At 60.7% G+C, this 13,830-nt stretch overlaps 2 protein-coding genes across 3 annotated transcripts; both read left to right on the forward strand.

Annotated features, from left to right (window-relative positions):
- The first annotated feature begins 1,180 nt into the window (after positions 1-1,180).
- Positions 1,181-6,840, forward strand: PABPN1 (poly(A) binding protein nuclear 1). Its single transcript, XM_084502172.1, has 7 exons — positions 1,181-1,312; positions 2,751-2,865; positions 2,953-3,020; positions 3,097-3,203; positions 5,068-5,155; positions 5,242-5,390; positions 6,455-6,840. The coding sequence occupies exons 2-7, from the start codon at positions 2,784-2,786 to the stop codon at positions 6,492-6,494; spliced, it is 534 nt and encodes a 177-aa protein (XP_084358298.1). The 5' UTR covers positions 1,181-1,312; positions 2,751-2,783; the 3' UTR covers positions 6,495-6,840.
- A 1,007-nt stretch (positions 6,841-7,847) lies between these two features.
- On the forward strand, positions 7,848-12,637 carry CMTM5 (CKLF like MARVEL transmembrane domain containing 5). 2 transcript variants are annotated; one of them, XM_084502104.1, is made up of 5 exons: positions 7,848-7,916; positions 9,106-9,252; positions 10,390-10,485; positions 11,233-11,317; positions 12,212-12,637. In XM_084502104.1, exons 1-5 carry the CDS (start codon positions 7,854-7,856, stop codon positions 12,235-12,237), a joined length of 417 nt encoding a protein of 138 aa, XP_084358230.1. In that variant the 5' UTR covers positions 7,848-7,853; the 3' UTR covers positions 12,238-12,637. The 2 variants fall into 2 exon arrangements, with proteins under 2 accessions (XP_084358230.1, XP_084358229.1); XM_084502103.1 differs by lacking the exon at positions 12,212-12,637 and adding an exon at positions 12,131-12,168 and having other exon boundaries at positions 11,233-11,363.
- Positions 12,638-13,830: the final 1,193 nt, after the last annotated feature.

The following is a 13,830-nucleotide window of genomic DNA, read 5'->3' on the forward strand; positions in this document are numbered from 1 at the left end:
CCCCACATAAACCCAAAATTACTAAAATCCTGAGGTAAAATTTACCCAATAACTCTTAAAAATATTAATATTAACAACATTAAGCATAAAAACGAGGGAAAAAAACGTTTTTTGAGGGCCGAGAAGGGCTGCGAGGGGGAAACAAGCAGTTACTCATTCCTACTCTCTCTTAACCCCTCTAAATCCCACATAAACCCCGAATTCCTTAAATCCTGAAGTAACACTTACACAATAGCAATTAAAAATATTAATATTGACAAAATTAAGCATAAAAACGAGGAAAAAAACCATTTTTTTGAAGGCCGAGAAAGACTGTGAGGGCAAAACGCCCCATTACCCACCCACACCCTCCCCAAACCCCTCTAAAACCCCCCATAAACCCCGAATTCCTTAAATCCTGAGGTAACATTTACACAATAACTCTTAAAAATATTAATATTGACAAAATTAAGCATAAAAACGAGGAAAAAATCCGTTTTTTTGAAGGCCGAGAAGGAAACTGAGGGCAAAACGCCCCATGACCCACCCACACCCTCCCCAAACCCCTTATAAACCCCCAATAACCCCAATCCCACCCCGCCACCCTCTATAAATCCCCCAAACCTCTAAAACCCACCCCAAAAAACCTCTAAAACTTTCAACCCCCCCCCAGCCTCTCCCCCCCGGGCGCCGCGTCCCCTTTAAGACCCCCCCCACCCCCTCCGGGCCCCGCCCCCGCGGGCCCCTCTGGGCCAATCAGCGGCCGGCGGCGCCGCGCATGCGCCGGGCGGAGATGGCGGCGGCGCTGCGGGGCGGCGGCGGCTCCGGCGGCTCCGGGCAGGCGGCGGCGGCGGCCTCGGAGCCGGGCCCCGGGCCGGGGGCTTACGGCAACGGGCTGGGCTCCTCCGGCCACCACCACCACCACGGGGACGAGGCGGGGGAGGCCGGGGCTCGCGGCCGGGCCGGCCGAGGAGGCGGCGGAGGGGGCGCGGGGGGGGAGAGGGGGGCGAGCGGCGGCGGAGCGGCCCCGGGGGGCGTTGGGGGAGGCCCGGGGGGCGCCGGGGGAGGCTCCGCTGCCGCCTCCTCGTCGCTGGCGGCGCCGGCTTCGGCCGCCGGGGCCGCAGCCGGGGCGGTGTCGGCCTCGGCGGGGGGTGGGGGGGGTGCTGGGGGTGCTGGAGCGGCCGCCGGTGGGGCCGGGGCCGGGGCCGGTGGTGGTGGTGGTGGTGCCGGGGGAGCCGCCGGGCCGCAGGCGCCTCACGAAGGCCACGAGGAGCTGGAGGAGGAGGCCGGGCTCGGGGACGGAGACGCGGGGGACTCCGCCATCGAGGACCCGGTGAGGGGGGGAACGGGGGGGGGTTGGGGGGGTTTTAGGGGGGTTTGGGGGGGTTTGGAGGGGTTTGGGGTGGATTTGAGGGAGTTTGGGGGGAATTGGGGTGGGTTTGAGGGGGGTTGAGCGGGGTTTGGGGGGGTTTGAAGGGGAATTGGGGGGGGTTGGAGGGGTTTAGGGGTGGTTTGAGGGGGATTGGGGTGGGTTTGGGGGGGTTTGAGAGGGTTTGAAAGGGGTTTGGGGGAATTTGAGGAGGTTTGAAGGGGGTTTGGGGGGGATTTGAGGGGTATTGGGGGGGGTTGAGTGGGGTTTGAGGGTGTTTGAGGGGGTTTGGGGCAGATTTGAGGAGGTTTGGGGGGAATTAGGGGGGTTTAGGGGAGGGTTTGAGGGGGATTTGAGGGGGATTGGGGAAATTTGAGGGGGTTTAGGGGTGATGGGAGGGGATTGGGGGGGTTTGGGGGTGGTTTGAGGGGGTTTTGGGGATTTGGGGGGGTTTTGGGAGGATTTGAGGTGAATTGGGGGGGTTTGAGAGGGTTTGAAGGGGGATTGGGGGGATTTGAGGGGGAATTGGGGTGGTTTGGGGGCGGTTTGAAGGGGATTTGAGGGGTTTGGGGAGGTTTGGAGGGGGTTTTGGGGAGGTTTGGGGGGATTTGAGGGGGTTTGGGGGGGGTTTGGGGGGCGGGAGGAGGGAAGGGAGGGGGCGTGGGGTCACGTGGAGGAAGGAAATGGCGGGAAATGGGGGGGAGGGGGTCACGTGGGGGAGGGGTTTGGCGGGAAAATGGGGGGTGGGGGGGACGGGGTCACGTGAGGGGGGGCTGGGGTCACGTGGGGCAGGAATTTGGGTGGAAAATGGGGTTTTGGGGGCTCGAGGGGGGTCTTGGGTCACGTGGGGGGGGTCTGGGGTCAAGTGAGGGGGGAATTTGGCTGGAAAAGGGGATTTGGGGGGGTTTTGGGGTGGGTTTAAGGGTTTTTTGGGTCACTTTGGGGGGGTGAGGGGGGTCCTGGGTGCTGAGGGGAGGGGTCTGGGGTCACGTGGGGGGGGGGTTGGGGGGTCTGGGGTCATGTGAGGGGGGGTTAGGGTCACATGAGGGGGGTGTGGGGTCACATAGGGTCACGTGAGGGGGGTCTTGGGCCATGTGGGGTCACATGGGGGGGTGTTAGGGTCACGTGAGGGGGGTGTAGGGTCACATGGGGTCACATGGGGGGGGTCTGGGGTCACATGGGGGGGTTAGGGTCATGTGGGCGTGGTCTGGGGTCACATGGGGGGGTGTTAGGGTCACGTGAGGGGGGTCTGGGGCCACATGGGGTCACGTGAGGGGGGTCCAGTCCCACACATGGGTTGCCCCCTCCCAGTGGGCGTTCCCCCACGGCACCAGTGGGCGTGTCCCCCTTTGTGGGCGTGGCCTAACCCTTTTAACCCCGCCCCCTTCCCCCCCCCCCCCAGGAGCTGGAGGCCATCAAGGCCCGGGTGCGGGAGATGGAGGAGGAGGCGGAGAAGCTGAAGGAGCTGCAGAACGAGGTGGAGAAACAAATGAACATGAGCCCCCCGCCGGGCAACGGTCAGGCCACGCCCCCTCATTACCATAACCCCGCCCCCTTCCTTTTAAACCCCGCCCCTTTTCACCGAGGCTCCTCCCACCCCGCAGCCGGCCCGGTCATCATGTCCTTGGAGGAGAAGATGGAGGCGGACGCTCGCTCCATCTACGTGGGCAATGTAAGGGCTTAACGAGCGGGGTTAATTAATTAGCCACGCCCCCCTCGTTAGCTAAGCCCCGCCCCCCGTTAATTAGGTGGACTACGGGGCGACGGCGGAGGAGCTGGAGGCCCACTTCCACGGCTGCGGCTCCGTCAACCGCGTCACCATCCTGTGCGACAAGTACAGCGGGCACCCCAAAGGGTGAGGGGGGACCCGAAAACGGCGGGATTGGCCCCAAAATTACACGCGGGGAGGGAGGAGGGGGGGTGGGAGCGGAAAGGGGCTCGGAAGGGGCCTAAAGGGAGCTGAAATGGACCCGAAATGGTCCCAAAGAGACACAAAAGGGACCCAAAACGGCCCAGAAATGGCCCCAAAGGGACCCAAAATGGGACCAAAAGGGACCTGAAAGGACCCAAAGAGACCCAAAAGGGACCAAAATGGACACAAAGGGACCCAAAATGGCCCCAAAGGGACCTAAAGGGACCCGAAATGGACCCAAAGGGACCCAAAGAGACCCAAAAGGGACCGAAATGGCCCCAAAGAGACACAAAAGGGACACAAAATGGACCCAAAGGGACCCAAAATGGCCAGAAATGGCCCCAAAGAGACCCAAAAGGCACCTAAGTGGACCCAAAGACACACAAAAGGGACCCAAAATGGCCCAGAAATGGCCTCAAAGGGACCCGAAAGGGACCTAAATGGCACCAAAGAGACAAAAAATGGCCAGAAGTGGCCTGAAAGAGACCCAAAAGGGACCTAAATGGCCCCAAAGGGAGCCAAAGGGACCTAAATGGCCCCAAAGAGACACAAAAGGGACCCAAAATGGCCCCAAAGGGACCTGAAATGGCCCCAAACAGACCCAAAAGGGACCTAAATGGCCCTAAAGGGACCCGAAATGGCCCAAAAGGGACCTAAATGGACCCAAAAGTGACCTAAATGACCCCAAAGGGACCTGAAAGGACTCAAAGGGACCCAAAAGGGACCTAAATGGCCCCAAAGAGACACAAAAGGGACCCAAAATGGCCCAGAAATGGCCCCAAAGAGACCCAAAAGGGACCTAAATGGACCCAAAGGGACACGAAATGGCCCCAAAGAGGCCCAAAAGGGACCAAAGGAACCCAAAAGGACACCAAAAGACCCTGAAAGCCACAGAAGACCCCAAAAAGTCCCCAAATGACCCCAGAAGGTGCCCCAAAATAGCCTGGAAAGCCCCAAAAGAGTCCCAAGAAACCCCAAAGAGCCCCAAAAGAGTCCTAAAAGACCCTGAAATGCCCCAAAAGAGTCCCAAAAGACCCCGAAATGCCCCAAAAGAGTCCTAAAAGACACTCAAACGCCCCAAAAAGGTCCCAAAAGACCCCAAAATGCCCCAAAAGACTCCAGAGAGCCCCAGGGAGCCCTAAAAGGCTTGAAACGGCCCCAAAATGGTCCAAAAAGACCCAAAAGAAGCAGAAATGAAACCAAAAGCCCTGAAAAGCCCCCAAAGAACCCCAAAATGTTCCCAAGAATCCTGAAATCTCCCCAAAAAGGTAAAAATGCCCCCCAAAATCCTGAAACGTCCCCAAAAAGGGGAAAAAGTCCCCCCAAAAAGGGAAAATACCCCTAAAATCTCCTGAAATCCCCCCAGAAAAGGGAAAACGCTCCCCAAAAGTTCTGAAACGACCCTTAAAAAAACGCAGAAAACCCCCAAAAAATCCTAAAGTGCCCCAAAATACACAAAAGACCCTAAAAAGCCCCAAAACCCTAGAAGTCCCCCAAAACCCTCCTAAAACCCCAAAACAGCCCAAAAACAACCCCTAGAAGACCCTGAAAAGTCCCCAAACCCCTAAAAAAACACCCTAAACACCCCAAACGTTACCCAAACACTCCAAAAAAACGCAAAAAAAGGTGAAATCCCTGAAAACACCCCAAAATCCGCATCACCTCGAGAAAGTCTCAAAAATGACCCAAACTCCCCAAATAACCCCCAAAACACCGCAAAAAAATAACGAAAAGGTTCTAAAAAGATGGAAAAGGGCCTGAAAAAGCTTGAAGTGACCCAAAATTGTGCGTTTTTGCCCCAAAAAAGGTTCGCCTACATCGAGTTCTCGGACAAGGAGTCGGTGCGGACGTCGATGGCGCTGGACGAGTCCCTCTTCCGCGGGCGGCAGATTAAGGTACAAGGGGGTGTGGCTTCACCCCAAAGGGGCGTGGCCTCGGTGGGCGTGTCCCCCGTGACCACGCCCCTTTGGTGACGTCACAGGTGATCCCCAAACGGACCAATCGGCCGGGGATCAGCAGCACCGACCGGGGCTTCCCCCGGGCTCGGTACCGGGGCCGAGGGGGCGGCTACAGCTCCGCCCGCGCCCGCTTCTACAGCGCCTACAGCCGGCCCCGCGGGAGGGCCTACAGGTGGGGGGCGGGGCCTCCGGGGGGCGGGGCCGAAGTGGGTGGAGCCTCGGGGGGCGGGGCGTAGCGGGGCGGGGTCGGAGGGGGCGGAGTTTGGGAGGTCAAGGGGGGTTGGGTCTTCTATAGTGGCTCTGGGGAGGGGATACAGGAGTGGGCGTGGCCTAAAGGGGGCGTGGTTTGAGTGGATGGGGTCTTAGGGGGCGGGGCTTAAGTGGGTGGAGCCTCGGGGGGCGGGGCGTAACGGGGCGGGGTCGGAGGGGGCGGAGTTTGGGAGGGGAGGGGGGTTAGAGGTCTCTATGGTGCCTACGGGAGGCGCTATGGGAGCTGATATAGGAAGGGGCGTGGCCTAAAGGGGGCGTGGCTTGAGTGGGTGGAGCCTTAGGGGGCGTGGTTAAAGTGGGTGGGGTCGGAGGGGGTGGAGATTGGGAGGTCAAGGGGGTTTGGGTCTTCTATAGTGGCTCTGGGGGAGGGAAAACAGGAAGGGGCGGGGCTAAAAGGGGCGTGGCCTAAGTGGGTGGGGTCTTAGGGGGCGTGGCTTAAGTGGGCGGGGTCCCAGGGGGTGGAGTTTGGGAGGTGAGGGGGGTCTGGGGGGGAGAGGTCGCCTAAAGGAGGCTCTGGGGGAGGGAATATAGGAGAGGGCGTGGCCTAAAGGGGGCGTGGCTTGAGTGGGTGGAGCCGCAGGGGGCGTGGCTTGAGTGGGTGAGGTCGGAGGGGGCGGAGCTTAAAGGGGTAGGGTCAAAGGGGAGGGGCTTAAAGGGGTTCCTATAGTATCTATGGGGGAATAGGGGAGGGGGTGGGGCTTAAAGGGGGCGGGGCTTAAAGGGGGAAGGGTAAAGGGGGCGGGGCTTAACATGACAGACTCATAAGGGGCGGAGCTCAAGGTGGGCGTGGCCACATGGGGCGGGGCCAAACGTGGGCGGAGCCACAGGGGGCGGAGCCACAGGGGTCCCCCTGGGTCCCCCCTTTGGCTCCCTGGCCCCGCCCCTCGGCTCGCTGGCCCCGCCCCTCGAGTCCTCCGGCCCCGCCCCTTCCGGTCCTCCAGCCCCGCCCCCTTTGTCTCTCCGCAGGGGCCGCGCCCGCGCCACTTCCTGGTACTCCCCCTACTGACGGCCGCCGCCCACTTTGGCCCCGCCCCTTTTTAGGGGGGCGGGGCTACCCCCCTCGAGGCCCCGCCCCCCCTTCCTCCACCTGACCACGCCCCCTCCTCCCCTTTAGCCACGCCCCCTCCCCCCCTTTGGCCCCGCCCCCTTCTCTTCTCTCTTATCGTTGCAGGTGGCGCCGGATTGGACGTCGCCCTGGGCGGGGGGCGGGGCTTAAAGGGAGGGGGGCGGGGCTTAAAAAAGAGGGGGAGGAGCCGCAAAGGGAGGGGGGCGGGGCTTGAGGGAGGAGGGGGCGGGGCTCGCTTGCCCTTATATGGGGGGGGGAGGGGTTAATAAAGAGGGGGGAAAAAAGATGGCGGCCGGTGTCACGTGATTGGGGGCGGGGCCTAAAGGGGGAGGGGCCTAAAGGGAGGTGGGGGAGGGGCCTACACACACAGGGGGGGCCCAGTTTGCTCCCAGTTTGCCCCCAGTTCAGCCCAGTTCCTTCCCAGTATGTCCCAGTATAGCCCAGTTCCAGCCCAGTTCCTTCCCAGTTGCTCCCAGTTTGCCCCAGTACATCCCAGTTGCCTCCCAGTTGCCCACTGGTCCCTCCTGCTCACTCCCAGTTGCCCCAGTTCATTCCCAGTATAGCCCAGTTCCATCCCAGTTCCTTCCCAGTACCATCCCAGTTGCTCCCAGTTCAGCCCAGTTCGCTCCCAGGCTCTCCCAGTATAGCCCAGTTCCATCCCAGTTCATTCCCAGTCCCCCCCAATCCCCTCCCAGTCCCCCCTAATCCCCTCCCAGTCCCTCCCAGTCCCTCCCAGTCCCTCCCAGTCCCCCCCAGTCCCCTCCCAGTCCCTCCCAGTCCCCCCCAATCCCCTCCCAGTCCCCCCCAATCCCCTCCCAGTCCCCCCCAATCCCCTCCCAGTCCCCCCCAGTCCCCCCCAGTCCCCTCCCAGTCCCTCCCAGTCCCCCCCAGTCCCTCCCAGTCCCCCCCAGTCCCCTCCCAGTCCCTCCCAGTCCCCCCCAATCCCCTCCCAGTCCCTCCCAGTCCCCTCCCAGTCCCTCCCAGTCCCCCCCAATCCCCTCCCAGTCCCTCCCAGTCCCCCCCAATCCCCTCCCAGTCCCTCCCAGTCCCCCCCAATCCCCTCCCAGTCCCCCCCAATCCCCTCCCAGCCCCTCCCAGTCCCCCCCAATCCCCTCCCAGTCCCCTCCCAGTCCCTCCCAGTGCCCCCACAGAGCCCCCATTGTCCCCCCGGTGCCAGGCGGGGCCGTTCCCCTCCCCCCCCCGGCTGACCCCGAGTAACCCCGACCCCCCCACGTGACCCCACGTGACCCCGCGCCCCCACGTGACCCCCCGGTCACGTGTCCCCCCCCCCCCCCCGCTATGGGGCCGTGGGACCTGGGGGCTCTGCGCACCCCAAAGGGGGGGCTCCTGGGGGCAGAGCTGGTAACGGGGGGGGGATTTTGGGGTCAGATCGGGGGGATTTGGGGTCGGGGGGGGCATGGGGGGGTTATGGGGGGGTTATGGGGTCAAGGGGGGGGATTTGGGGTCAGATCGGGGGGATTTGGGGTCGGGGGGGGCATGGGGGGGTTATGGGGGGGTTATGGGGTCAAGGGGGGGGATTTGGGGTCAGATCGGGGGGATTTGGGGTCGGGGGGGGCATGGGGGGGTTATGGGGGGGTTATGGGGTCAAGGGGGGGGATTTGGGGTCAGATCGGGGGGGTTTGGGGTCGCTATGGGGGGGGTTTGGGGGGGTTTTGGGGGGATTTGGGGGGTAATGGGGGGGTTATGGGGTCACTATGGGGTCGGGGGGGGATTTGGGGTCAAGGGGGGGGATTTGGGGTCGCTATGGGGTGAGATGGGGGGGTTATGGGGGAGTTATGGGGGTTTTTGGGGGGTTTTGGGGGGATTTGGGGGGTAATGGGGGGGGTTATGGGGTCGTTATGGGGTCGGGGGGGGATTTGGGGTCACTATGGGGTGGGTTTGGGGGGGCTATGGGGGGGTTATGGGGGTTTTTGGGGGGTTTTGGGGGGTTATGGGGGGGTTATGGGGTCGGGGGGGTTCTAGGGTCAAGGGGGGGGATTTGGGGTCACTATGGGGTGGGTTTGGGGGGGTTATGGAGGGATTTGGGGGGGTTATGGGGTCGCTATGGGGGGGTTATAGGGTCGTTATGGGGTCGCTATGGGGTGGGTTTGGGGGGGTTATGGGGGGCTATGGGGTCACTATGGGGCTCTATAGGGTGATATGGGGGAGTTATGGGGGGATTTGGGGGGGTTATGGGGTCAAGGGGGGGGTTATGGGGTCACTATGGGGGGATATGGGGAGATTTTGGGGGGATATGGGGGGATTTTGGGGGGATTTTGGGGGGAATTATGGGGGTTATGGGGTCGCAGGGGGGTTATGGGGGGCTATGGGGTCACTATGGGGTGATATGGGGGGGTTATGGGGGGATTTGGGGGGTTATGGGGTGGCTGTGGGGCAGTTATGGGGCAGTTATGGGGTCGCTATGGGGCAGTTATGGGGCGGTTATGGGGTGGCTATGGGGTGGCTATGGGGTCTCTATGGGGTCGCTATGGGGCGGTTATGGGATGGTTATGGGGTGGCTATGGGGCGCTATGGGGTGTGTGTGGGGCAGGCGGTGCTGCTGCTGCTGCTGTGCCTTTTGGCCGTCCCCGCGCCCCCCACGCTGGCCGTGGCCGTGGGGCAGAGCCTGTGGGGCGCTGCTGCCCTGGGGGCCCGGCTGCTGCGTCCCGCCCCACAGCTGCCCCACGGGGCCTGCCTGGTATGGGGTGGGGGGGGTTATGGGGTCGGGGGGGGTATGGGGTGGCTGTGGGGGGGTATGGGGTGGCTGTGGGGTGGGTATGGGGTGGGTGTGGGGCTCTATGGGGCGCTATGGGGCGCTATGGGGTGATATGGGGTGGTTATGGGGTGGGTTTGGGGGGTTATGGGGTGGCTATGGGGCGCTATGGGGTGGCTATGGGGTGATATGGGGGGGATATGGGGTGGCTATGGGGTGGTTAAGGGGGGTTATGGGGCGATATGGGGGTTATGGGGTGGCTGTGAGGGGGTTTTGGGGGGTTATGGGGCAATATGGGGTCTCTATGGGGCGCTATGGGGTGATATGGGGCACTATGGAGTGGTTATGGGGTGGGTATGGGGGGACATGGGGGGGTTATGGGGTGGTTGGGGGGGATATGGGGTGGTTTTGGGGGGTTATGGGGCAATGTGGGGTGATATGGGGCACTATGGGGTCTCTATGGGGCCCTATAGGGTGGGTATGGGGGGCTATGGGGTTTCTATGGGTCCCTACGTGTTGTTATGGGTCCTATGGGGTCTGGGGGTCCCTATGGGGTCCCTATGGGGTCTATGGGTCCTATGGGGTTTCTATGGGGTCTGTGGGGTCCCTTTGGGTCCTGTGGGTCCCTATGGGGTCTATGGGGTTTGTGGGGTCCCTGTGGGTCCCTATGGGGTCTATGGGTCCCGTGGGGTCCCTATGGGGTCTATGGGTCCCCTATGGGGTCTGGGGGTCCCTATGGGGTCCCTATGGGGTTTCTATGGGGTCTGGGGGTCCCTATGGGGTCCCTATGGGGTCTGTGGGGTTCCTTTGGGTCCTGTGGGTCCCTATGGGTCCCCTATGGGGTCTGGGGGTCCCTATGGGGTCCCTATGGGGTTTCTATGGGGTCTGGGGGTCCCTATGGGGTCCCTATGGGGTCTGTGGGGTTCCTTTGGGTCCTGTGGGTCCCTATGGGTCCCCTATGGGGTCTGGGGGTCCCTATGGGGTCCCTATGGGGTTTCTATGGGGTCTGGGGGTCCCTATGGGGTCCCTATGGGGTCTGTGGGGTTCCTTTGGGTCCTGTGGGTCCCTATGTGTCCCCTATGGGGTCTGTGGGGTCCCTATGGGGTCTCTGTCCCCCCCCAGGACCTGCTCCGTGGCTGCAGCGGGGTTGTGGTGTCCCTCCTGGTGGCCCTGGTGGCCATCGCGGGCTCCCGGCAGGGCCTGGCCGTGGCCACCTTCGTGAGTGCCCCCAAGCCCCGCCCCCTGCCCCCAAGCCCCGCCCCCTGCACCTAAACCCCGCCCCCTGCCCCCAAACCCTGCCCCATTCCTTAAAACCCCACCCCCTGCCCCTAAAACCCACCCCTTCCCCTATAAGCCCCTCCCCTTTTCCCATAAGCCCCTCCCCTTGCTATAAACCCCGCCCCTGTCCATAAACTCCGCCCCTTCCCCTAAAACCCTGCCCCCTGTCCTAATAACCCCGCCCCCTTCCCCATAAGCCACTCCTCCTCCCCTATAAGCCCCTCCCCTTTCCTAAAACCACGCCTCTTCCCCCACAAGCCCCACCCATTCCCCATAAGCCCCTCCCCTCCCCTAAAACCCCACCCACCCCCCTAAGCCCCTCCCCTTTCATTATAAGCCCTCCCCTATAAGCCCCGCCCCTTCCCCGAAACCCCACCCCTTTCCCTAAACCACGCCCCCTTCCCTAAGCCCCTCCCCCTAATCCCCACACCTCCCCTAAGCCCCTCCCCCTAAGCCCCTCCCACCCCATAAACCCTCCTCTTAAGCCCCTCCCCTTTCCCTCTAAGCCCCTCCCCCTTCTCCAGAAGCCCCTCCCCCTTCCCCCTAAGCCCCTCCCCCTAAGCCCCTCCCCCTTCATTATAAGCCCCTCCCCTTCCCTATAAGCCCCTCCCTTCCCCACAAACCCTCCCCTTAAGCCCCTCCCCTCCCCATAAGCCCCGCCCCCTTCTGACTTAGCCCCGCCCCCAGAGCTTCGGCCTGGCCCTCGCCCTGCTGTTCGCCTACGACGCCTTCGCCACCTTCCGGGACGACGTCCTGCCCCTGGCCGCCTGCGGTGAGCTGCCCCATAGATCTGTGGGGCTGCCCCATAGAGCCGTGGGGTGCCCCATAGATCGAGGAAGCTGCCCCATAGATCTGTGGGGTGCCCCATAGATCCTTAGGGAGGCCCCATAGATCGAGGAAGCTGCCCCATAGATCTGTGGGGCTGCCCCATAGAGCCGTGGGGTGCCCCATAGAGCCGTGGGGTGCCCCATAGATCCTTAGGGAGGCCCCATAGATCGAGGAAGCTGCCCCATAGATCTGTGGGGTGCCCCATAGATCCTTAGGGAGGCCCCATAGATCAAGGAAGCTGCCCTATAGATCTGTGGGGCTGCCCCATAGATCTGTGGGGCTGCCCCATAGATCCTTAGGGAGGCCCCATAGATCTGTGGGGCAGACCCATAGATCGTTAGGGGTGCCCTATAGAGCCGTGGGGTGCCCCATAGATCCTTAGGGAGGCCCCATAGATCGAGGAAGCTGCCCCATAGATCTGTGGGGTGCCCCATATATCAAGGAAGCTGCCCCATAGATCAAAGAAGCTGACCCATAGATCTGTGGGGCTGCCCCATAGAGCCGTGGGGTGCCCTATAGATCAAGGAAGCTGCCCTATAGATCCGTGGGGCTGCCCCATAGATCTCTGGGGTGCCCCATAGATCTGTGGGGCTGCCCCATAGATCCTTTGGGATGCTCCATAGAGCCCTAGGGGTGCCCTATAGATCTGTGGGGTGCCCCATAGATCAAAGAAGCTGACCCATAGATCTGTGGGGCTGCCCCATAGAGCCATGGGGTGCCCCATAGATCCTTAGGGAGGCCCCATAGATCAAGGAAGCTGCCCCATAGATCCGTGGGGTGCCCCATAGATCTGTGGGGCTGCCCCATAGATCTGACCCCCCCCTTTCTTCTCTTCCAGACCCCCCGGAGGAGACCGCGACCTGATGGGCACCCCCAAAGTCTGCCCCACATCGCCCCATAACTGCCCCACATCGCCCCACAACTGCCCCACATCACCCCACAACTGCCCCATAAGTGCCCCATAACTGCCCCACATCACCCCACAACTGCCCCATAAGTGCCCCATAACTGCCCCACATCACCCCACAACTGCCCCGCATCACCCCCCAAGTGCCCCATATTGCCCCACATCGCCCCATAACTGCCCCCCAACTGCCCCATAACTGCCCCCATCACCCCATAAGTGCCCCATAAGTGCCCCACATCGCCCCATAAGTGCCCCCCAAGTGCCCCCCCTCCAATTAGTTACCAGCCGTGGTTTATTAATTAAGGAGCAAGTAATTACCCGCGGACGGACGCTAATTAAACACTAATTAATGGTTAATTAAGCTTTATCAGCCTTTCTTGGGGCGATTTTGGGTTGATTTGGGGATCTTTGGGGCCATTTTGGGGCCAGTTTTGACCGTTTTGGGCCATTTTTGGCCGTTTTGGGTCATTTGGGGTCATTTGGGGCAATTTTGGGTCAATTTGGGGGCATTTAGGGTCGATTTGGGGGCAATTTCGGGGTATTTGGGGCAATCTGGTGTTGATTTTGGGTTGATTTTGGGATCTTTGGGGCCATTTTTGACCAATTTTGGGCCATTTTGGGGCTATTTCAGGGTACTTGGGACCAATTGGGGTTGATCTCGATAAATTTCAATATTTTTAGGCTAAAGTTTAAGGTTTTGGGGGCGAAATTTGAAATGTTTTGGGGAAATCTTGGAATATTTGGGGGAAATTTCAGGTATTTGGGGGAAAAATTGAGCGTTTTGGGGAGAAAATTGATGTTTTTTGGCAAGTTTTGAGATTTTGGGGGGAAATTTTGAGATTTTTGGGGAGAAATGTAAGGTTTTGTCTGAGAAATCAGAGATTTTTGGGGAGAAGTCTGAGATTTTGGGGAGAATTTCAAAAAAATGGAGAAAATTGAGAATTCTGAGGCAAAATTTGAGATTTTTTGTCAAAATTTGTTAGTTTTTGTCAAAATTTGACGTTTTTGGGCCGAAATCAGAGAAAATCCCCAAACCCTCAGGCCTACCCTCATTAATATCCATATTTAGGTCAGATAATTATCAACAATCATTAAAATATTCACATTCATGAAGTAATTAATTAATTAAGCCATTAGTTAGCACTCTCCTTGGCCAACAACCCACCATACCACCACCAAACCCTCCTTAATATTCACAAAACCCCTAATTAACATCAATCAACACCCACAGAGTCCATTAATGACCCGTTTTAGTCGAATCGATTAATTATTATTCATAATTACCTCATTAATATGCACAAACTCCGTCACCGCGGCCAAGCCCCGCCCCCTCCCAAAATGGCGGCGCCCCCTTGCCCTCGCGCCACGCCGCCGCGCATGCGCGGTGCCCGCCCTGAAGCCGCCAGCGCGGCGCCGCGCATGCGCAGAGCCTTGCCCTCACCTGCGCGCTGCCCTCACTTCCGCGCACTGCGCATGCGCGCCGCCTTTCCCGCCCTTCCCCCCCCACTCCCCCCCCACTCCCCTCAGGACCCTGAGGGGACCCCCGGCTC

The sequence above is a fragment of the Aythya ferina genome (assembly GCF_964211825.1).
Source record: "Aythya ferina genome assembly, chromosome: 36".
Classification (NCBI taxonomy): Eukaryota; Metazoa; Chordata; class Aves; order Anseriformes; family Anatidae; genus Aythya; species Aythya ferina.